At 32.6% G+C, this 25,917-nt stretch overlaps 1 protein-coding gene across 1 annotated transcript; it reads left to right on the top strand.

Annotated features, from left to right (window-relative positions):
* Positions 1 to 2,467: 2,467 nt before the first annotated feature.
* LOC148300074 (organic cation transporter protein) lies at positions 2,468 to 24,967 on the top strand. The gene is made up of 3 exons (XM_088275308.1): positions 2,468 to 2,649; positions 22,207 to 22,318; positions 23,304 to 24,967. The coding sequence occupies exons 1-3, from the start codon at positions 2,607 to 2,609 to the stop codon at positions 24,790 to 24,792; spliced, it is 1,644 nt and encodes a 547-aa protein (XP_088131434.1). The 5' UTR covers positions 2,468 to 2,606; the 3' UTR covers positions 24,793 to 24,967.
* The last annotated feature ends 950 nt before the right edge of the window (positions 24,968 to 25,917 follow it).

The raw sequence follows: 25,917 nt of genomic DNA, 5'->3' as shown, positions 1-25,917 counted from the left end.
AACAACAAAAACAATGCAACACTGTTCGGCTGTCCAAACTCTAAATACAAAAAGGGACATTTTTTGTAGTACGTTTTTTTTGCATTTTTGGACTAAGTTGATTCTACTACAAAAATGCAAAAAAAACGTACTACAAAAAAAATGTCTCTTACTCTGTTTTAAGTTTGGACAGTCGTCGTGTTGTTTTGTTTAATTTTGTTGAATCAACTACATATTAACTGTGTTTTGTATTGGGTTCATATAAGACAGTCATGTAATAGGAGGTAACTGTATACCGCCTTTGAGATAAAGATGGGACATGTGTCTTTGACACGTGTTAGCAAATCGCAAGACTTTTCTTGTATGTATCGATTGGTATTTACAAGAAATGTGCAGATATTTAAACAGAGCAAAGGAAGCTTCCTTTACACAAGAATTTCAAAAATAATATCGATGTTCAATGCGGGCCAGAATGGTGAATTTTATATTGTTTAAAGAGATCAGTTAATCCAGGTAATTACCTGTTGTTCGGACATCCAATTCCTTTCTTAAAATACTTCATCTTTGTTGAGAGGTTTATAAATATCTTACTATCAGTTTAATTACATTATATCAGTTTACAGAAAATTAAGATTTTTTTTAAAAATCAAGTGATGCCAAAAAATTATCCATTTTTAAAGTCTTATTGATCAAATATTAAAAATTTCCTATTTGTACAATAGAACTTATAAGTATTGTGTAACGTGTATGTATATGGTTTCTCATAAATAATGTTTATTGTAAGTGTAATACATTTTATACCATTTTGGAAATAAAGCATTTATATATTGACCGTGTGTTCTTTTCTTTTCGAGATGGTTTGGGAGTTTGGTGGGAAAATAAGGTGCTTAGGGTGCTGTATCATATAAACGCAGTATTATCTTGATCGTTAACACATGAAGGAAAGGTGATCAGCCCTCCGCTTCAGGTACCAGTCCAGGATAATATTGAATAAATATTAGAGTGAAAAAATCACTTATATTTTTTTGACCCCATCCTGGGAATCTATCCCGGGACCTTCAATGCGGTACTGAGCGTGCTGACCATTACATTACAGAGACGGACAAACGTGTTTTTATGTACATACCTATGACAGATGTTTTTACCTGGTAAAATCATGTTTTTTTCAAACAGTTTTTTGATCTCATTTGTTTTTATTCAACTGATGGCCCCATCTATTAAAAGTAACAGCAAAGCACGCAATACTAAATATTGCTCATGGCTAAAAGCGTGTTTCTTGACAGCTGTTGAAATAATATATACTCACAAGCATTGTGAAAGTAAAAATACATGAAATTTGTGCTTTCTCTTTTGTTTCTTTTCCATTTAACCGTACTGAGCCACGGCAACGTTTGGCCGGGACAGGTTGTATATATTATAAGAATAAACCTCTTCATGATGACACCATGAATTAAAAAAGTTTAAGAACCAGTGTTTAATGATAATGGTTATTTGGCAATAAAATTAATTTTGAATCCGCTTTCGATTGGTTATAGCACTCTTACCGTTTTACTGAAGGTTTCTATTTAGTGATTAAGGGTGTACTCGCAAACATACAATCCAGTACGCGACCGGCTGCGCACATTTTTTTAAAGAACATATGTTTATTGGAATTAGTTTTTTTAGAATATATATCGAAAAACCATTTTTATCTTTTTTTTTAACTCTTTTCTTTTCAAACCCGTATATTTATTTCAAAGTAAAACTTATTTTTTCAACACAAAAACGGTCTTTAAAAAAAACAATTACGTTTAAAATTACCTGGTTTTAAAGAAAATTATGTTGTAGGCCATTGATTACTGGGCCTTAATTAATTATATAAATGGAAAAAAATTAATCGCGTTGAATATGGACAGGAAAGTAATTTTATCTTATTGTAATTATTTTATTATTATTAATAAAAATTAAAATAAAAGTTTCAAAAATCATCCAACTACCTGTAGGTTAGTCATGTTGATACTATTAGAAAGTATTTAAAAAAATATTATTCCTAATAATATTAAATTTGAATATTCTTTACTCATATGAAGAACATCATTCCATATTTTAGGAAATATTACATAATTTTATTGTTGTATTTATTGATCAAACACAACTATGCACGCTACCACAAAAAAACTGCAGACTACAAATCGATTCGCGATAATTCACAAATGCAAACAGATCACGTCACTAATATATTGATCATGATGGTCTTCGTAATGGGATCCATTACGATTCCCATCAATATCTATCAATAGTAACGTTTTAAATTAGTAAATTTTCGGTCACGTTTCACCGCTCCAAGTGCGATGTAAATTTTCCCGCTCTCTCGAAAGAAAAACGGAGACATTTCGGTTGTTTTTGACTTTCCAAAGGGCATTCATCTCGCAGTTCTGATTTTGAAAGTTTCCACAAAAATGTGGAGCAAAAAAATGAACGCTGTGGACGTGATTATAGTTCGCCCGCCATTCCAGCCGCGGTTGGCGGCTCGGTCGGTTGTGTTTTAAGGTTCTGCTTATCGGAAAGTACATACTTTAAATTATCGAAGTGAAGTTGAAACCAGTTTGATATATTTAAAGCACAGCATCTCTGGGAAACTCGGAAAGATGGATTCGGACCACGCTTTGGAGGAGTTGATGGGGAAGATGGGTGAATATATATATTTTTTCCATTTAAAATTCTGACTAATAATTATTACCAAGTCATTAAACTCATCCGAGTGAAAGTTTTTTAGTTTTGCATACGTTTTCTGTCTCTTTCCGTGCATTATGAATTAAATTAGCATATTTATGCATTGTTCATAACGCTTCAACTACAACGCGCGATGTCTACGTTTATGAATTTGAAATAACGTACATACGTTTTAACTAAATACACCGAAAACGTCCAAAAAAGAGAAGCCACGTGTTTGTGACGTATATGTTTTAAATATTGACATTATACACGTATATGTATATATATTATATACCAATACGATATTTTTTGCGTGAACACGCATCTGTTGATCGTTGGAAAACTTTTAATAGATTTTCTTAACCTTCAATCAAATATATTTACTTTTTCTTGATACGAAAGATTTACAGTATGAATTATATAAGTACTCGACAAATAAATTGTAAATAAAACGGGAGTTTATTTTACGAGACGATTATTTCTTCCAATTTACGTAATGTTTGTTTTGGTCGAAGAGTTGATATATTTCATATTTTTTATCACAAAATAACGTGTTTACTTTATCGCATATCTATCATAAAATGTAACAGATGTTTTCAACTTTTATTTTTATTATTAATATGTTATGTTTCAGAAAGTATACGTATTTATTTTAGAGTATTGTTATTTTTTCATCATAATCTATAAAAAATTAATTATAAATATTCGATTTTTCAAAAACTGAATCTCCTAAAGTTCACTGATTGCTTTGAAATTTTGACACAACCTAACACGTGACAGGTTAAAACATGTTTTTTTAATAATAAAATACAGTTTTTTTACCCCAATAGCAGCGCCATCTGTTAAACGTAACAGCAACAGATGCAATACTAAACATTGCTCATGGTGGAGAGCGTACTCTCGACATCCGCTGTTCCTTAGAATTTTCAATATTTTAGATTGCATTGTGATTACGTTATATTGACTTTTTATATTTTCATTTATTCACAAGCACTGTGAAATTAAACATATTACAAATGTGATTTCTTTTTTCTTTCATTTCCATTTAACCAGACTAAGCCACAGCACCGTGTGGTCGGGTACAGCGGCAACAGTTAATAATAAAATCATATTAATTTTAAGTTAAATTAATTTTTACTCTTATTTCTAAAATACACATAATTCATTATGGTGGTTAGCGCGACGGGGTTGGTGTCCCGAAAATCAGGATTTAAACTATTTATGACCCCCTTTAACGATTACGAAAGAAAAACTGTTCTTTTTAATTCATTTGCCTTGAATTTTTAAATTATTGGGTTATTTATTCTTATTTTTTATGACGAAGCGTAAATCAGGACCGCACTTAGATTTCAAACAAAACGCTTCAAGTTTTGAAATATTAACAAAAGACGATCAGGTTTTTCGCCTTTAACATACATTACATACAAATATGTTTTATACTCGAAGTCGAAAATCAGCACTTCAGTAAATTTCGATAAATTGCATTATTACAAGCGAACGAACTTCATGTTGACATTAGGAATTAAGACTACCTAAATAATTAATTAATTTGCTAAGGAGATCGCAATCTTCATTATGGGGATTTTTCTAACACACAATGGCGTCATTACATTGGTGTGTTTTACCGCCATCATAAAGATGTCGATTTTATCAGGATTTTATTTGATGTTATATGTGTCTCAACTTGAGATGAAACATCTATCGTTTTTATACGAAAGAAGATGGAAGTGTCCCAAGACTTACGACCTGGCATTCGGCTGGCTTAAGTGATCACTTTTAACGCTTATGTAACATTCACTTTGAACATCCATATTGCTTTTTTTTTTAAAGATATGCACATGTACATGGATTCCTTTCACATGCAAGTAGTTATTTGATAGATTCGAAAGTATGGCTGATAGTAACGCCAGTTGAGAAATTTGAGAAATATATAGTTGACGCCAAATTAATTATTTTGATGATTAAAAATGCGTGATATCAAAGTAGGTGAAGTTTTTTTTATTTTTTTATTTCATTTATGTATATATGTATAATACATAAGTGAATATATATTATAAATCAACTTCAATCTTTTTGTATATTTAATATGAATGTTCAATAATGGCCAGAATGATGAACGTTACATAGTGTATAAAAAGTGATCATCCAGCCATCGGCAGGTCGTAAGCCTTGTGAATGCCCAGACTTCCATATTCTCTTCGTAGGAAAAGACGCTCAAGATATATCAGATCTTTAAATTATATTCGTGTAATTAACCCTTAAATTCCATGTAGTCTAAATTTTTGCAAATTTTGCGGTTTTTACATTATCATAAACACAAATGGAATCAAATCGTGATAACACATGTTTTTGACTCGTAGTGTCTGACTGAGAAATCAGATTTCAGCTCTATCTTGACCTTGTGAACACATGTGACCTATGTACTGTGTACACCTTCCACATGTTTGATTTTATCGAAAAATGTGTAACAATTTGTAAATTACATACTTAACGGTGATCTTCCAATTAAATGAATTAATATTTAAAATAAAGAAGATACACAGATCAATCAGATGTACTATTTTTATTTAAAATCGTCAAAAATAAGGGAGATACAAAACATTATATTTCTATGGCAGGGAAAACAAATAATACCCGACGTCATCAAGTGTGAAGTCATGACTCTTATCAACCACAAAATTCACTAATGCAAAAGACTTAGATTCTATGGTTCGTGTAATTTACTATTACTGTAGATCCTGCGATCCCTATTCACGTATTTCATACTAGGAGCGAGGAACTGACGGTAGTGAGAAGTTTTACATATTATTTTTTGACATCTCAACAAAGATGAAGAAGAATATGGAAGTCTAGGCATTTACGGGGCTGACGACCGTCATAGGTTGGTTTAAGTGATCACTTTACACACGTGTAACATTCACCAATTCTACCTATTATTGACAACCACACTACTCAAATTCTTGGAAGTTCATATTCTTCTTCATCTTTGATGAGATGTCAAAAAATAATATGAAAGTAACTCCTGTAATTGGAGATAATACAGATTTTGTGAACAAGTATTTGGACACACTCAAAATGTTGTAAAGAAGTTTTACACATATGTTTTTATATCTTTTCAATATCACGCAAATTTGCAATGGTCTAAATTTTTTAAATGAAAATAATAATTGACATTTTGATATTTCCGATTCATGTAGATATTTCCGATGTATGTGGAGTATGCTAAATTCGAGATTTCTCTGGTGCTAAAATAGTTTATTACGAAATTAAAGACGGCAACTCTTTGTTCAACCTTGCGTGTATGTTTATTTTTGTCCCGGCTAGGAAGACCCAATTCCGAAATACGAGGATTATACATATATCTACGCCTAACCTATAGATTCTTCAACTTTTTAGTCAAGCACCCCCTGCTAAAATCTTTTGTTGATTTAGGGAATGAAATTCCCACAATCTAGCCTGTGCAATGTAGTGAAATGTATTATGTAGTTAAAGGGGAGGAAACAAATATATTGCTAGCCAAATTCCCAGAATGTAGCCTGTGCAATGTAGTGAAATGTAGTATGAAGTGAAAGGGATGGAAACAAATCGCTCACTCCTTTCAAGAACGTCATAAATCAAAAAACTTGATTTTTCAGGAGATCGTTTTTAAAGTTTGAAAATATAATACAATGTATTAAAAATAAATATCAAGCCTCTTTTTGAACTTTTTGCTGTGCAACAGATCTTTTTAGGTAAAACATGAAGGTTTTTTCTCCATTTGAAAAATATTTATATATTTAAAAAAAAATTAAACAATACATTTTCTTCAAAATGCAAAAACAACACTTTCTGTACTGTAGCGGGTAGATATTAAGTTAAAAATATGCCTCTTTTGCTGGGATATAGTACATTTTCTGGGCATTCCGAAAACATTGTGGCACAACTGAAAATTGACGATTTTTGATTTATGACGTTCTTGAAAGGAGTGAGCGAAATGTGTTGCTAGCTAATTATATGCTTAGCCCTCTAATCTATGACCTAGGGCCTCAGTTAAAAAAATGGCATAGAAAATATCTGTAGTACCCATCAAGGGGGCGGTAAAGTTACCCATATCGCATGTTAAAATCATATCATCGATCAATTCCACTTGAATATATTTTACGCTAACTAAAATGTCTCTATAAATAATATTTGAAACACTAACTTAATGGTTTCCCATTTTATAACTTAGAAACAAATTTTGATATAACATCTCATTATAACTTAATTATAATGTCGAATGGTTTCGAAGGAAACAGCTTCGTCTTCAAAACCAATTTAAACCAGTATTAATTGGCCACGGAGAAGAAGCGGTTCGGTTCGAAACCGGTCGACGTTATAATTCAGTTTTAATGAGATTTTATAACAAATAAAGTTTTATTATTAAATTAACTAAGTTTTACTTAGTAAATACCACTTTTTCCTCAAATCTATTGTGACATGTGTTTCGATGTATACCGCATCATTTTAAAACACCGTATGTGAAGTTAATTCTAAATTTTAGAGTTGGGTCCTTGGGACGTTGACGGTTTTAGAAGGGGTTGGAGCTGTTTCTTAGTTTTATCTATTTATTTATTTTTTATTTCTTATCAGTGGGAATATAGACAATAGGGGGGAGGTTTTAGTCATTGTCATATATTAATTTTAATTAAAAATTGATAGATTTTTACCACAAAGTGACTGCCGAATCAATTTATGAAAATAAAGTTTTAAGTTATAAAATTTCTCTGTTAATAATTGTTTTGTTTTATTAAACGTGTTATATGTATTAGAAGCTTTTCACGTATATTATACGAACAGATTAAAAGTAGTACCGACTCCGCAGTTTAATGGTCAGCACGCTTGGCTACCGGTTCGATTCCTAGGGTGGGGGTCAAATAAATATAAGTGATTTTTCCACCCTTTTATTAATTTTATATTACCCTGGACTAGTAAACATCGGCAAAAATTCACTTTTCATGAGTAAAATCTGTCGGATTCGCAAAATAAATATTTTTATTGACGAATACAGCAAAAATTGTGTTTTGAGTAAGGCTTAAAATGAAAATACATAAATGCGTTAATTGTAATAAATAAATATCTACATATTATTGTTTTGAAAAAAGTGTAATAATTATTTGATTTATTTTTGCAATTTTTCGTTTAATTCATCATTCAGCCTACCCCAATGATGCTGCGTTTTTTCGATTTAAATTTCATCGATTTTTACGGCACAGGACACCTTGAATAACCACATTATACTCCTCCCTGTGGTCACGTCTTACTGCGGGTCAATGCCTTCTATAATAACAGCCTCCACCGCTGCTGTCTGTCCTCTCGTGCAATCATGCAACCGGGAATGCACAACCTCACGGGATTATTTCGACCATTGTCATCCCAAAAAAAGGATTTAAAAGGATTTAAACCTGTGCCTATGTAAGCCAAGCCTCTCTCGTCGTCTGATACCTGAAGCGTTTTCTTTGAAATTTTATAGATTTTTATGTATCATCTTCAAACCCTCATCCACACCCGATGGTGCATAGGGCACTGCATCACATAAACGCAGTGTTATCTTGATCGTTAACACATGAAGGAAAGGTGATTAGCCCTCCACTTCTGGTACCAGTCCAGGGTAATATTGAATAAATATTAGAGTGAAAAAATCACTTTTTTATTCGACCCCCCTGGGAACCCGGGTCTTTTCGGCATGCTTATTTTTACACCATTTTTATATTTACAATATATTGAATGTATCCAATTTTTTGTTTATATATCGTAGTCATACAGGAGAAAGTGACTAAGTGCATTGTTTTACAAAAACCTGTTTATTGACTATTTGATATCTTACTAGTTTTATTGCCCTGAAAAAATCCATAAGGATTTTAAACTTGGAAGTATAATATATTGACTTGTTAAAAATGACTTACTGCTTTGGTGTTTATTTTCTTGCCAAGCTAAAGTGACTTAAATGGCCCTTCTAAACATTTTACGTTTTGGTAGTTAGTCACTTTCTCCTGTACGACTACGATATGTTGGATTTTCTCACTTTGGAGTTGAGTACTTATTTATTGAGTACCAATCCTAACTAAAAAAACAGATTTTACTACAATATTATTTTGAAAAATCCCTTCCAACTAGGTCATTTTTGTTATGAATGTAGCATTTAGCATGGCATAAGGCAAAGGCATTACAAGCATTTAGATATCTCAAATCACTTGTCACCAATCAAAATTATTAACGGGAATATATGAATACGTTTGCCAATAGTCCAATAGTGGAGCGCGCTGAACTATTAACATTATGTGCGTGCTTCAAATTAATTTATGGACTTTGAACACTATACTGGACTTAGATGTCTGTCAATTCCAGAGACCAACATGTCTTTAAATATGCCGATTACTTTTTAGTATTGGAGAGTATAAAATTAACGATTAGGGTAAAATATTCGATATGGTCGGTCAAATTAGTTTACAACTGAACCATTCATATTATGAATTTAATTTTTTTAATTAATATTTTATTTAGTAAATAATATAGTGGTATAAACTAAGTAAAACATTAATTAAAAATGGATAGATTTTACCACAAAGTGACTGCCGAGTCAATTAATGAATTAATTTTTTATTCTATAAATCTTCATTCAAAACATTTTCTAAATTTTTTAACAAAAAAATATATAAAAGTTAATTGGGCCAGTTACTCACATTACATATTTTGGAGTTAAACAACTGATATACTAAAATTTAAACATTTCAATTAAACCCTTTGGCATAATAATCTGTTTTCAGTATTTGATTAGCATAAAACTAAAAAAATGTAACAATGCTTTTTGGGTTAGTTATTATCATTCTAGACATAGTTAGTTTTGGAGTTTAATAACTAAATTAAAATATTTCTAAATGGAATGTCAAAAATAGCTCATTTTACCACTAAATAGGTTTACAACAAAAATTCGGTTAAAACACCCAAAAACCGTAAAATCAGTCCCTAAAACAGCGTGCAAGAATACCCAACTAACAGATACATCGAGACAAAGCAGCTAATGTTGATTTAATTAATGCCTATATGAAATTTCAATATGTGTCTCATATCAGGCACGTATGAAATGAGTCATGTCAATAACTAGTTGGATGTCAACAATTCCCGTGTTTATCTTAATATCTAAATTGCTCTATTGTTTATAAAAGAAACATGCATATTTAAAAAATACATTAAATTTATGGTTGCTTTTAATTTTTTCAAAGACTTTTTTATATTATATATATGAACCGTTACTGGAAAAAAATCGCATACACCTTTAATATCCATTGATTATTGATTAAATGACGAGTTTTTAGATGTTTTGCCGGGAAAAGATCGTTATTTTATCCAAAACCGCAGTTACTAAAACCGCGAAAGACGAGGGCTGATATCGTCGCTTATCTCAAACGATATGTTTTATATGGCGACTACCAGCTGACCTTATGTTATCAAACATAACATATTATCTTATCCTGTCAACGAATCGTTCAACATGTATTTATAAAAATATCCAATTGAAACAATTAATATTGTAAAAATTACGATAGCAACGAGGAATGACTAAAAGTTACACACAATACGATACATTATGCAACCTTACTGATGCATGCCACCCTATCTGATTGTTCAAATGAAATTGTATGTGTTTACGTATTGTTTAGTACTCATGTGGTTCAATGCATCAGTTAGTTTGTGAATTCATAGTTCCTCCTACAAACGCTTCGGCTTTCATTAAAGGGGCATTTCCAGGGCGCTCTCGTGCTCAATCTGTGCAATATAAAACACATCAGCTGCCTTTATAGGGGCATTTCCAGAGCACTCGCGTGCTTAAATTGTGCAATGTAAAAACCGCTTTAGCCACCATTAGCGCTTTCGAGCTCAAATTGTGCAGTATAAAAACGTTTCGGCTACCACTACGGGGAGTATTTCCAGGTCGCTCCTGTGCTCATATTGTGCAATGTAAAAACCGCTTCGGCTATTATTACAGGGGTATTTTCAGGGCATTCTCGTGCTCCAATTGCAATGTAAAAACTGAAATATGATCGTTTATCCAATGTCCAAAAAGCATATAATTTCCTCCATCACGGAAGCCAATCACGTTAAGGGTGTACTCTCAAATACACAATTCAGTACGCAACTGGCTGCGTGATAAGCCACACGTGTTGTTCGCGCACTTTAAAAAAAAAATAATATACTAATAGGAATATGTATTTTTAGAATATGTATACATATTGAAAGTTTTTTTTTGTAATTTCTACTTCTTACCTTTCTTTCTCTTTTCTTTTCGAAACAATATTTTTATTTCGAAGAAAAACTTATTCTTTCAATACAAAAACCTAAATTTAAAGGAAATTATGTTTCGGTCCTTCAAGCTTGATTTTTTAAATAATAATAATAAATTTGGATAACTTATATAATAATAATAAAACCCTTATCCGCACCCCAATGGTGCATAGGGCACTGCGTCACATAAACGCAGTGTTATCTTGATCGTTTACACATGAAGGAAAGGTGATCAGCCCTCCGCTTCAGGTACCAGTCCAGGGTAATATTGAATAAATATGACAGTGAAAAAATCACTAATATTTATTTTACCCCCCTTGGGAATCGAACCCGGGACCTCCAGAACGGTAGCCGAGCGTGCTGACCATTACACTACGGAGGCGGACAGATATACTTTAAAGAATATATATTTGATTTTTTTGTTTTTTAGAACTCTTTACTTTTCCGTAACTCTTCTTTTCAAAACCATATACATATTTATTTCGATAAAAAAACTAATTTTTTTTCAATACAAAAACGGTGTTTTCAAGACAAAAATCAATTACGTCAAATTTAACCTGAGTTGAAAGAAAATTAAGTTGCGATTTAACGTATGTTGGGCCTTAACGACGAACAGACGTGAAATGTTTAATTAGGTAACTGTATTTATCATTTACTTCTGATCTCTTATCAATAATGATAAGAATTCGCTCACTATCTCAACGTAATGTTTCAAGGTGCATTTTAAAAAATACATTCATTTGGCAATAGAAGCAGAGGGCATGAATGAGGAGATGCATGAATGCGAAAGAGGCGAAGAAAAGAGGGAACATTGGTGCGTTATATTCACTCTGCCTATCTCTGCAGAGAAGTGGCGTGATGGTTGGTTAGTTAGTTAGAAATCCCAAAAAGTATTTTCACATACCAAAACATTTGATTTATTAGAAATCGATAAAAATGTATATGAAAATAAATCTATAACTTATCTTACAATGCGACAATGACTAAAGTTCAATTAACAAATACAATTTCGGTTTCAAAATTGTAGTTTGTTATTTTCCCTAAAGTCAGTTTTTAGTTATTTGTTTTTAGTTATTTATATAATATTACATATTTTAATTTATTACATAAATAATAAACAATATTTTTATTCTACTACATACTACTACCATCACGCCATAGGCAGAGAGGATAAAACCCCACACTCTTCTATCCTGACATACACTCCTAGCTTCCATCACACCCATACACATCTAGTCATACATGCCCCCCGATTAAGTAGACTTTTGACACCACCAGATTTAAGGTTCTGGATGATCTGATCGTGCCAAGTCTTTTTCGGCCGTCCTCATTCTGTTCTCCCGTTCACATTCGCCATATAAGTATATATTTTATTTTTATTTATTTTATTTTGCTTGTTCGGGAATTGTACAGCTTTACATTAAAAAATATACAATAAAAAAAATTGTTACTTTAATAATAATAAAGCCAATTAAACAATTTCACATTTATAAAATAAAGAATTATAAAATATATTTTAAGTCTTTCTCTCGCTATCCCTTCGCTTTTTTTTATAAAATATGCTAAACTTATTAACTAATGTGCTCTTAGGTAGTATTTTACAAAAATGGCGCAATGTAAATTATCCTAATTCATTATAATAAACTTGTATGTTTAATAACATGTATGTTTTGTCCGCCTCCGTAGTGTAATGGTCAGCATGCTCGGCTACCGTTCTGGAGGTCCCGGGTTTGATTCCCAGGGGGGGTTAATAAATATAAGTGATTATTTCACTCTAATATTTATTCAATATTACACTGGACCTGAAGTGGAGGGCTGATCACCTTTCCTTCATGTGTAAAACGATCGCGATCACACTGCGTTTATATGAAGCAGTGCCCTATGCACCATTGGGGTGCGGTAAGGGTTTTTATCATTATTAATAACAAATATTTTTTATGATTGTTGGAAAACGTGCTTATGCATTCTGTGAGTAATATACAAATGTGATGTTTAATGTGGGTCGATATGATCTATAAATACCCTGAGTAGACAAAGTATATTGTTGCCATGGTAGCGACCAACCGGCGTCTCGAAGACTGCGAAGGAAAAACTAAGTGAAACGATTCATGACTTTCATCCCAGGATTTCATCTTTGTGTCTAAGCCAAGAAAATAATTATTCACGTATTTGAAAAAACGTTTATGCAAACGCGTCAGTAAAGATGCTCTTGTAATAAAAAATAAGAATTCCTGCCAAACACCAACAAAATCAAACTAATTTCTAAAAATAATAATTTATTCTTGAATAATTTAAATACGTACATGCGGGGACAGCTTTACGCCTACAGCAAAACCTCGATATAACGGACTAATTAGGGCAGAGGGGGTGTCCGTTAAAGCCGAAAGTCCGCTATATGGAAATAGGTTTAAAATAAATCAAAACTCCTCTTTTTGAAAACATGAACAATGTATTTCCTCCTCCTAACCCTTATCCACACCCGATGGTGCATAGGGCACTGCATCGTATAGAAGTAGTGTTATCTTGATTGTTAAATACACAAAGGAAAGGTGATCAGCTTTCCTCTCCAGGTACCAGTCCAGGGTCATAATAAATAAATGAGTGTCTTCGGACACTCGTTGTAAAGTGACTTTGCTGTTTGAAACCGACGCGCTTGCTTTCGGTTATTCTGCTTTAAAATAGGAATGATGTTTTGTTTGCACTTTTGAAGTTTGTTGTTTTTTTAATGTTCAACTCTCAAAAATTATGAAAATTACGTGGCTGCTAAAATTTGTTTACATGCGGCGACACTTGAATTTATTTTTTAACCCTCATCCGGATCCAATGGTGCATAGGGCACTGCATTGTAGCGACGCATTGTTATCTTGATCGTTAATTGTATGAAGGCAAGGTGATCAACCCTGCGCTTCTTGTACCAGTCCAGGGTGATATTAAATAAATATGAGAGTGAAAATCATCCATATTTATTTTGACCTTCTCGGGAATCGAACCCGGGACCTCCAGCACGGAAGTTAAACGCGCTGACCAATACACTACGGAAGTAGATTGGAAGTGAACTCAAGCATGTATAATATTGACAGGTTTTTGTATTTTTATAACATTTGGTCGCATTTTTACGCCACATCCCAGGTTCGTTAAATAGAGGTCTGTTATATCGAGATTTTACTGTATTTATTTTCTTATTAATTTGTTATATTTATTGACCTTGTAATGCGGTCTGAAAAGAAATGCATACAATAAGTGCTGACAAAACGGAATAATAACTTGTTACGTTATATCAGCAGCATCTAAAATAATAATAATAAAAAAGATTCCTAAATAAAGATAATGTTTTATTTTTATTTAATATAGTTAATTTTTTTAATACAATTTCTATACATTTCTACTGAATACAATCTCGAAACTTTAGTTAGGTACGCTGAGCCTCTCCAAAAAAGAGACTGAGTTCTTGTGCTTAGAGAGGAGCTTTCTTTTTATTTTTTTATTGTTGTTGATTGTATGTTATACTTTGATCAATTTTATGACACAGTTACATATGCGTTCACTACAGTCATCTCTTGCCAGCCCTGTAAAATCCCAGATTTCCATATTCTTCTTCATTTATCTTATGTCAAAATGTAAAAATAACTTCCATTAAGAGGAAAATATACAGATTTGCGAACAAGTATTTAGACACACACTCAAAACGTTATAAATGAAAGATATATCTATTTTTTAAGGAATAACCTGCCAAGCCTTTATTAGAGGCATGTCTGCAGGTAGGATAGTAAGGTAGGGAAGGTAAATGTGAAAATATAAATCAAAAACACCCAGACCAATGGGAAATAAATATTTCATGAATTTATTTTGCAATTGGCGGAAATCGAACCCGCTACTCCAGTTTCGCAGCCGAGCGTCTACCCAACTACGCCACGGCGTCTGTCCCAATAACACCCTTATCTTCATCCGAATAAGACCCTTATTATACATTTATTCTGTATAAGGTGTTGAGTAAACAATAACAATAATAAAAATATATATAAAATCATTAAAATAAATAAAATTAATAAAAATAAACTCAGTCAATATTAAGTTGTCAATTATAGTCGTATAATTCAACCGCCCATACGTATTACGCCTTCTAATGATTTGTATTACATAACTTTAAGTGGTATAGAGTGTTGATAATGCTTATTTATTATCTTAGTTACTCAATGTTAATTGCACATATCTTATAACATATCGCTCACTCCTTTCAAGAACGTCATAAATCAAAAAACTTGATTTTTTAGGAGAACGTTTTTAACGTTTAAAAATATAACACAATGTATTAAAAATAAACCTCAAGCCACTTATTGAACTTTTTGCTGTGCAACAGATCTTTTTAGGTAAAACCTAAAGGTTTTTTCTCCATTTGAAAAATATTCAATATATTCAACAAAATAATTAAACAATACCTTTTCTTCAAAATGTAAAAACAACAATTTCTGCCCTGTAGCTGGTAAATATTAAATTAAAAATATGCCTCTTTTGCTGGGATAAAGTACATTTTCTGAGCATTTCGAAAACATGCACAACTGAAAATTGACGATTTTTGATTTATGACGTTCTTGAAAGGAGTGAGCGATATGCGAACCAATCATTTAAGTATATCGAAAACCGACACAACTCGTTTGAACTAGTTTTGTTTCTATTATAGGTGTCTCAATTACTACGAAGTGTCTATTGTTTGTATACGAAGGGAAGATGGAAGAATGAGCATTCCAGGGCTAACGATCAGGAATTTTACTATTAATAATTACATAATATAATTCATTAAGCATCCAGCTGCGCTGATAGCCAGACTTCACGCCCGATTTTTTCAAAGATGGATATTGTTTTTTTTTAAATATTTTATACTTAATGTACTTACAAGATATATTTTTTTATAATTTAATTCATTTTCTATGCATTTCTTTTTTGCAATCAGAATGTGTACTGGAAAAATATTTTATTATAATTTTTTTTAAATCCTTACCTTACAATAACTGTTGTCTTTTTTATATATTTTTTATAGTTTAATTCATTTTCTATGCATTTCTATTTTGCAATCAGAATGTGTACTGGAAAAATATTTTATTATAATTTTTTTTAAATCCTTACCTTACAATAACTCTTTTCTTTTTTTATATTTTTTTTTTATAATTTAATTCATTTTCTATGCATTTCTATTTTGCAATCAGAATGTGTACTGGAAAAAGATTTTATTATATTTTTTTTAAATCCTTACCAAACAATAACTCTTTTCTTTTCAAAACCATATTCTTTTTTTCAATACTTGTTTTTTCAATACAAAAACGGTGTTTTCAGCAAAAAATTCAATTACCTAAGTTAAATGTTATTTTCGTTTAAAAAAACATGTTGCGGGCTATCGATTATCCCGCCTGAAATCACTCGTAGAACGTTCGCCATTCTTTAATTTTTATTCTTATAGCTATTTTCTCTAAGATATCGTACTATCAACAAGTATTTTGGTTAAATTATTTAAAAACATATTACTTCAAAAAATTGTTAATTTTTTGACATCGGCAAATTAGGATGATTGATATAAGTAACCATCACTAGGCAATTATTCTTTATTGAGAGATTAAGATTAAAATTTGATGGGCGATCAAGCAATTTACTAAATTACTTAATTATCAAAAATTTTGTGTTTTCAGCAAAAAATTCAATTACCTAAGTTAAATGTTATTTTCGTTTAAAAAAACATGTTGCGGGCTATCGATTATCCCGCCTGAAATCACTCGTAGAACGTTCGCCATTCTTTAATTTTTATTCTTATAGCTATTTTCTCTAAGATATCGTACTATCAACAAGTATTTTGGTTAAATTATTTAAAAACATATTACTTCAAAAAATTGTTAATTTTTTGACATCGGCAAATTAGGATGATTGATATAAGTAACCATCACTAGGCAATTATTCTTTATTGAAAGATTAAGATTAAAATTTGATGGGCGATCAAGCAATTTACTAAATTACTTAATTATCAAAAATTTATGTAAATTTGCACCAATTATGAAAAACTATTTTACAAGTGTGAATAAAACATATACCTGCTATTGCACTTGAGGTACCAGTTCAAAAGAACAAAATTATTATATTTACTAAATCGCCATAGCAAAAATGCACAATTTTTACAATCTTTTATTTATTGCTAGTTCTTCTTCTTCGTGTATTACAATATGTATGATGGTTATTTTGTTTCTTTTATGGTCAGTCTCCACCCGCCTCTATCCTCCACTCGTCTCTTTAACACGGCGTTTCCACACATCGTTCACTCCTTTCAAGAACGTCATAAATCACGTCGGCGACATGTCGGAGATAATTTGGTCCATGTAGGTTAAACAGGTCGTCCTCTAGTTCTTATTATTATTCTTTGCTGTAGCTCAGTCTGATGAAATGGAAAGGAAAAAAAGAGAAAACGCAATATGTTGAATAAAATGATTTTTATTATGATTATGATTTAAAAAATATTTCATATTTCTATTTTTAAAAATATGTATTCAAATAAATGCACTAAATATGGCCGCGATCTTGCGCCTGAAGTATGGCAATACGCATAGCTGTTTTTTCTTCATTAAAGAAAATCGAACATCGATTGTTTCACTTACGGAAAAAATCAAATATTTGTGAATTGTAATGAGTTTTTCTAAATAGGCATTGAATGAAACGTGGTTTTGGTATGTACTTTATCGAATACAGTTTAGTATTTTCCTTTTGTTTTCAAATTTTAACATAAAAAAACAGAAGAGAATATTAATATAATATTCTCAATCAAATTTAAAAGCAACTCACTAAAACTGCTTGTTTTCTATGTTCATCTGGCTACCGCGCTGGGGTTCTCAGGTTCAATTCTTAGAAGGGAGGATCGAAATATATAAAAGTGTTTTTTTGCTCTAACTATTTATTATTCATCACCTTGAATTGGTAACTGAAGCACAGGACTGATAACCTTGCCTTCATGTAATTAAAAGTCAATATAACACTGCGTCAGTACGATGTATACAGTGTCCAGTACAGTGTCCTATGCACCATTGTGTGAGAATCAGGTTAAGCAGAATTTATATGACCAATTGAAGAATTGCAGTTTAATTTACTTTATTTTTAAAGTAAAAGTGAGAGACATCGACGGTTGTGACGTTCCATCTTTTTTACCTAAACCGCTGATAAAAATTAGTAATATCTATTTTATTTTATAATACCGTTATAAATTCACGTTTGATGCGTAAAATGCGTCGGACACGCAAAATAAATCTTTTCATGGACGAATAAAACAAAATTTCTCTTCCATTGTCGCGTAAAAATTGATCGTTTACTCTCTTTACAAAAGAGATAAAGGTACCTACCTCGTTTTTTTCATTTTATATCTATAGAATCGTCACGCGCCAAATAGCTTGAATTAATGTGGTATTGCCAGTAAAGAAAAAAATAATGACTTGATTGTTTCTACTCTTTGTTGTATATAGGTGGGTACCTACATATAAAATCAGATTGGATTCCGGTTGGCGTAAATGGAAACTAATGGAATATATTTTACGGAAATGAAAGCATCATAATGACGGGTAATTAGGATATTTGTTTTTTTATCGCCTATATAGTAATATTATTACCCATTTCCGATATTTTACACGGAAAAAAGGGTTATATGCATTCATTTACTGATGACCGGAAGCGCTTTAGAAAGATAGGAACTGCAGTAGGTACCCGCGTACGGTTGAAGGTGCATGTAGGGGACCGCATTGCTGCATATGTTGGGTGCAGTATTATCTTGTACTTTATAATTTAGATTAAACTCCTATGCAGATATCGTGGGTGTATTGGCAAAAACGTGAATATATGATTTTTTTACTTAATGATGCAGTATTATAAAGTTTTCAACGTTCTATAAACTGATAAAATACACAAAATACATTTAAAATGTCACATTTATATGATTTTATAAGTAAATTCAACTTTGAGTTTAATAGCGGGTATTTTATTCAGGCTTAAATATACAGAATTATTCAAACAGAGATTTTACAGTTTACGTTTTTTGCCAGTATACCCACGATATGATGCGTGATGTGATCGAACGTTTATATCTAGTAAAATGAATTTCTGTTGATGGTTTTTGATGTGATTTTTTATTGTTATATTTATTCACTAACGAAGTTAAAGAATATAAGTAAAGTTAAAGTTAACTACATCACGAAGATAAAACGTCAACTTTTGTATGTAATCGACCTATTGATTTAAATCTTGAGCAGGTAGTAGGTACTTATAATGTTAATTACTAAAAAATACTGTTTTTTTTAATAAAAGGAACAACACGCAATGTATCTATTTACATGTTTGTCTGCAGGTAGGATAGTAAAGATAGGGAAGGTAAATGTGGAAAATACATCACAAACACCCAGACCAATTGAAAATAAATCTTTCTTGAAATAATTTTGCAATTGGTGGGAATCGAACCCACGACGCCAGTTTCGCGTCAACCCAACTACGCCACGGCGCCTGCCACGAGAATTGAATTTCCAAAATTGAAAATCTTACCGCTTTACACTCTTGCTTGATGAGTTTTACACATTTTGTTATAGCTAGTGCACACTTAAATGAGTGACAGACATCCGGTTCATCTATAATTTCCGGTGGCGGCAAAGTCCTATATCTATAAGTACAGGAAGGTAAGTTATTATTTGCGTAGCTGGTGGAATGTCACAAAAAAAGAATAACTACACCTAACATACTGGCAGAGATAGGTTTTCGCCGCCACCGGGAATCATAGATAAACCGGATGACCAGCCATTTGAATTCACGAAAACAATTAACTGATATTTTTGTTGCTTTTTTGCCAATTCATGAAACTCAAAAAAAAGCTTTGAAGAAACTCTACTACATAATATCGCCACTTAATTTTAAAAGCTATACTTCTAGTAGAGTTCTAGTTTCATTTGAATTTTCCCACTATTAAAGGGTTACTTTCACTCAGAAGAAATATCGAATTTAACATATTGGATATTAAATAATCGAATTTGATTTGTAAAATATTTCAAATAATTTGGGAAATATTCATTAATATTCGATTAGACGAATATTGTTTAATTTGACTATGTGTAAGGTATCCGCAATGTTATTCTTAGAACGGTATATGTTAACTAATAATAGGTAATTAAAGACGACCACGACATCCTTCAGGAATTCTGCAAAATTTCTTGATGTCGCCACATCTTATAATTGGCATTAATTGACGAATGAGCTAACATTACTCGTTTCCTTTTTAGTACTTCATGGAATGAACTTTCTGATGCCCAAGATGAATTTTAATAGCTGAAAGAGGTAGATAGACAGATAGTTTTATATATGTATTAAGTATACACATATGTATTGTACACAGGCAAATGTTTTCGCGAGCTCATTTTTATCAGCTAAGACAAATAAAGAGTATTCAAAAGAATTTGTCAGTTCATGCTGCCTGTCAGTTAATAAATGCATTTGTAATGGAAGATCTAAGAAAGATTATTGTATTTTATTGACTATTTTTCTTATTACCCATCTCAAAAATGGAAAGAGAGTTAAAATTTCATATTTTATTTCCTTGATACCAATATACCTACCATATGAAACTTTGCGCTAAGTATTGTGTGTTATCATTTAAATTAAAACATATTTGAGATTGATTTTTCATTTAAGGATAGACAAGTAAATTTTTAATTAATAGCAATCTACCAGCATTAATGAATACAAGCTACAATTATTAGGAAAACAAAAAAAGCGTAGTGAAACATTCCTGGAAAATTAAAAAAATTCTTCGTCATTGTTAAATGTCAAGTGTATGCCGAATCTTTACACAATGGAACGGATAAAAATCCGTTCCATTGTGTAGTTTGGCTACCGTACTGGGGTCCCAGATAAATAATAAATATCGCCTATGTTTTACCCTAGTAAGTATATATTTAATATCACCCCAGATTTGTACCTGAAGCGCAGGATTATCACCTTGCCCTTAATATATAATTAATTAATATAATTAACGACCAAAATAACACTGGCACGGCATCGTATTGACGATGCCGTGCCCTACGCACTATTGTATGCGTATAACGGCTAGAAGAAGAAGATTAAGGAAGAAATTCCAAAATTCCCAAGGGTATAAGTATCTACAAAAAAAAACAGGATTAAAAAACATGGTACTAACGCCATCTGTTGTCAATTTTAACAACTAAATAAATGCATACATATTTCCCAACTCATTCAGTGATTATACATACTTATTGTGTCATTTCATTGCACCAATTATTATTCATTCGTATTATGAAAACGGCATTCAAATAATATATCATATTGAAATGAAAAAATAGAAGATGCGTTACTTCCAATTTAAATGTCTCGCGCAGTCTGTCAACATAGCGCAGCAAGTTACAAAGATCAAAGAGTCTTTATTACAGTTCAATAACAATAGGTACCTACTGTAGAATCAAGCTTAATTTCCCACTCAGTGCTATTATTACCATACTATCCTGTAATTTTAACAAAATCAATAAATAAAAGCTTAACATTTATTGATTTAACCCTTTTCAATTCACAAGTTCATACTGTAAACTGCATTGGTACTGCATTTGATGAACTCACATATTGCTTATTCCTTTCAACAACGTTAAATATGAAAAAGTAAATTTTCAGTTGTACATGTTTTCGGAATGCCCAGAAAATGTACTATTTCCCAGCAAAAGCGGCATATTTTTAACTTAATATTCACCCGCTACAGGGCAGAGAGTGTTGTTTTTGCATTTTGAAGAAAATATATTGTTTAATTATTTTTTTTGATATACAAAATATTTTTCAAACGGAGAAAAAAAATTCAGGTTTTACCTAAAAAGATCTGTTGCACAGTAAAAAGTTCAATAAGTGGCTTGATATTTATTTTTAATACATTGTATTATATTTTTAAACTTTAAAAACAATCTCCTGAAAAATCAAGGTTTTTGATATATGACGTTGTTGAAAGGAGTGAGCGATTTGTAATATGTTCAATTTCATAGTGCTTATGAAGAAATGAATATATTATTACTATTTTGCACCTATTTTATTTTTGAGAAAATTATACCAACCATCTTTATTCAACCACATAAATCCTTCTTGAAGATTTTACTTATTTAATTTTATTAGTTGAATTTTCTTTTGTGAAATACCATTCAAAGCAAAGATGTTAATTTGTGGTTTATTTTGTTTCAGGGGAGTTTGGCAAGTACCAATGCTGGCAGTTCATATTGCACATCTTAGCTGCAGTTACGGCGGGAATGCATATGATGTCACTCACCACAGTCGCAGCCGTTCCAGACCATAGGTAAAAATATTACTTTCATTAATTGATTCGGCAGTCACTTTGTGGTAAAAATCTATCCATTTTTAATTAATGTAGTACTTAGTAAATACCACTATTTCTTAAAATCTACTTTGACAAATGTTTCGATGCATTCCGCATCATTTTCAAACACCGGTGTTTAAAAATGATGCGGAATGCATCGAAACACGTGTCACAGTAGATTTTAAGAAATAGTGGTATTTACTAACTAAAACATTAATTTAAAAAAATATTACTTTTAAGATATCATAGATAACTCAACAATTTTATAATTAATATTGAAGTAAGGGCATTTTCAGGACTTGACCTAACATTGGCTAGTTTTAATGATCACTTTATCCAGTACTTGTCACACAAATATACAGTTTTAAAAATCAAGCAAATATAATTTTTCAATCATTGGTAGAGTGAAAAATTGTGCAGTGTGCAAAGTGATCACATAAACCAACTAATGAATGGTCGAAAACCTTGTAAATGCCTGACTTTCATATTCACTTCTCAATAAAACATCTCTGCCGAAACAATTATAATGTCAATATTTTTCAGCATAAATACATCACCTTTCATTAGGAATTTGAACTTAGTAAAATAATTTCTGTTTTTTTTTTAAATATTGTATAATTTATTAAGCCACTATCCAAATAAAGTTCTTCTAATGGCTTGACTATGGTATGGTCCTATCTGCAGCAAAGTGGGGATGTGGTGTAAACTCGATCATTGTTCATATAAATGAAGGTTGGGTGATCAGTCTTATGCTTCTGATTTTTGGATAAATGAGTGGAATATGTTAATTAGGATACAGAAATGATAAAACATAACATTGTATGGAGGGAAAAGAAAATATCAGTCAAGAAACACAAGATGAATTGAGAAGATTAATTCCATTGATCGACTCATCTCCTGACACAATCTAAAAATATAAAATAACAGTACTGATTTTTTTTAAACAAAATATTTATGTTTTCAGATGTGCTATACCCGGAGTAGATGTCAACGGGACCTACGCTCTTTGGAACTCTACAGAAGTTCTGGCAGCAATTCCAAAAAAACCTAATGGTAACCTGGAGTCCTGCTACATCTTGGATGGAAATGACTCTGTAACCTGCACATCATACGCATATGACGATACCTATTACGTTTCCTCGAGAGCGATAGAATGGGACTTTGTGTGCGATCGACGGTGGAGGGGAGCCCTAGCGCAGTGCATGTACATGCTGGGAGTGTTCACCGGGGCAGTGGTCCTAGGAGGACTGGCTGATAAAGTCGGAAGGAAAACTATATTCTGCTGGTCCGCTCTTCTACAGTTGATACTCGGAGTCATAGTCGCCTTTATCCCAGAATACTGGTCATTCTTGGTAGTCAGGTTCCTGTATGGAATATTCGGATCAGCCGGATCTTATATCACCGGGTTTGTGCTGACGATGGAGATAGTAGGAGCTAGCAAAAGGACAGCTTGCGGCATCGCCTTCCAAGCCGCCTTTGCCGGAGGAATCATGCTGGTAGCCGGGTGGGGAGCTATAATCAACGACAGAACCTTATTGCAAGTCATATATGGACTACACGGGCTGATGCTCATCCCCCACTGGTGGATCATGGATGAATCTCCTCGTTGGCTGTGGTCGCAAGGGAAAGCTAGAGAAGCGGTCACTATAGTGCAAAAAGCATTGAAAATGAACGGCAGAGGGTACAGCGTAGATTCTGCACACTTCATTTCCCGGGGGAAAGCTGTAGCGAATAAGAATACTCCCTCAGCTGGAACCTCTGACCTATTTAAGACGCCTAATTTGAGGAATAAAACACTCAACGTCTGTTTCTGCTGGTTTGCCAACTCACTCGTATATTATGGCCTGTCTCTCAATGCCGGGAAGCTGTATGGAAATCCATTCCTGATTCTGTTTATAATGGGTTTGGTGGAGTTCCCGAGCTATGCCGCCGTAATCTATTTCCTCGACAGACTGGGCAGAAGATCCCTCATCAGTTCGCTGATGTTGGCGGGAGGGCTGTGTTGCATTATCGCCGCATACCTGACCCAGGGCAGCACGGAAGCGACATCCGTAGTCATGTTAGGAAAGCTCTTTATCGCCGGATCCTTCGCCATTATTTACAATTATTCCGCGGAACTCTTCCCGACGGTGGTGAGAAACTCAGCTCTAGGCTTGGGGTCTATGAGCGCCAGATTGTCCGGGGCGCTGACTCCCATGATCACTCTTCTGGACTCCCTGAACCCGACCATTCCGGCCGTGATATTTGGAGTGATCTCTCTGCTGTCGGGACTGATGACCTTGTTCCTTCCCGAGACCATGGGAGAGCCGATGCCGCAGTCTCTGCAGGACGGAGAGAGCTTCGGGAAAGGCGACACTTGCTTCACGTCGTGCCTCGGGAAGAAGGGCAAGACGCACTCCATTCCGGATAATACTCCCGAAGTGATGATACCTTTAGACAATATGAAGCGGTAGTACAGAAATAAGACTCCGTGATTTGAACATATCTAATGTATTTGCGGTACTTATATTTACATCAAACATTCATAATTTACATTCGCAACAAAGTAGTATTTAAGTACATAATCATTTCTCGATGTGATCATTATACATAATTCATTAATATAACACTTTCATAGATACACAAAAATGTGGTAATTTTTATTTACACCTACCTATGTCTACCTACACGCTGTGTTCGATAGCGGAAACAGAATTCACTAGATGGCTCTAGGTAACAAAGGAAAGCATCAGATAACAGAAGGAAATTATGTACTAAAATGGTAACAAATCTATCCTAAATGTATAAAGTTCCTGCACGGAGTGCGGATCATCACATCGGGGACGCGGTCCATCACGCGGGAACACGGACCCGAGTCCTCCACTACTCCCAATACTAAAAGTAAATTAACAGCCTTTTCACTTTAAACATAACTCGTGTAATGCGATATAACAACATTGCGATATAACTTTTTACACAAAAATAAACTCTGTTAATAAAAAAATATCGTCAATTGTCAAGAAGAGGATATTAAAATGGATGCTTCGCTACAAATTATTTTACAGTAATACAATACGTAGCGGATATCAAAACATAAATTGCTCGTCTTAATTTACCCTAGTCAATTTTAAAATTTCATAAAAAGCGTAATTCAGATTATAAACAATGTAATATCTGCATGTTAATCTAAAATGTTCATATCGCAAACTGTAAATTTACTAATGAAACATGCATTGGCCGGATAATACTTGGGAAGACATCAACTACAGGTCATGTGTTGTAATTTTATTATTGACTATGCAAATTAGGTCGTTTCACGTTATTTCCTCGGAGACATTCAGTTAATTATTGTGTATGTTGGGAACTACACACAGCGGAAAACACGAAAAGCGTGACTAGATGACAAGCAATTCCCCTAATACAAAGAAAACATTAACTAGATATTATCCCCCCAGTGTGGGTGACATTACCTTGTATGTATACAATTTAGTAGGTACAATATGCTTCATTTAAACTAATTTGCTTCTAGAAAAATGTGAACACCGATACCACTTTGATCACATCATTTACTAGAACAAGGTAATTTAAATAATGGATAC

The sequence above is a fragment of the Brachycentrus maculatus genome, unplaced genomic scaffold, assembly GCF_059751285.1.
Source record: "Brachycentrus maculatus isolate JH-2025_06_01 unplaced genomic scaffold, ASM5975128v1 h1tg000841l, whole genome shotgun sequence".
NCBI lineage: Eukaryota > Metazoa > Arthropoda > Insecta > Trichoptera > Brachycentridae > Brachycentrus > Brachycentrus maculatus.
Note: the sequence above shows the minus strand (reverse complement) of the source record. Positions and strands in the feature narration are given on the sequence as shown.

Coding starts and splice junctions, on each gene's coding strand:
- LOC148300074 (XM_088275308.1), top strand. CDS start 2,607: ATGGATTCGGACCACGCTTTGGAGGAGTTGATGGGGAAGATGG. Junction 2,650..22,206: donor GGAGTTGATGGGGAAGATGG/GTGAATATATAT, acceptor ATTTTGTTTCAG/GGGAGTTTGGCAAGTACCAA. Junction 22,319..23,303: donor GCAGCCGTTCCAGACCATAG/GTAAAAATATTA, acceptor TTATGTTTTCAG/ATGTGCTATACCCGGAGTAG.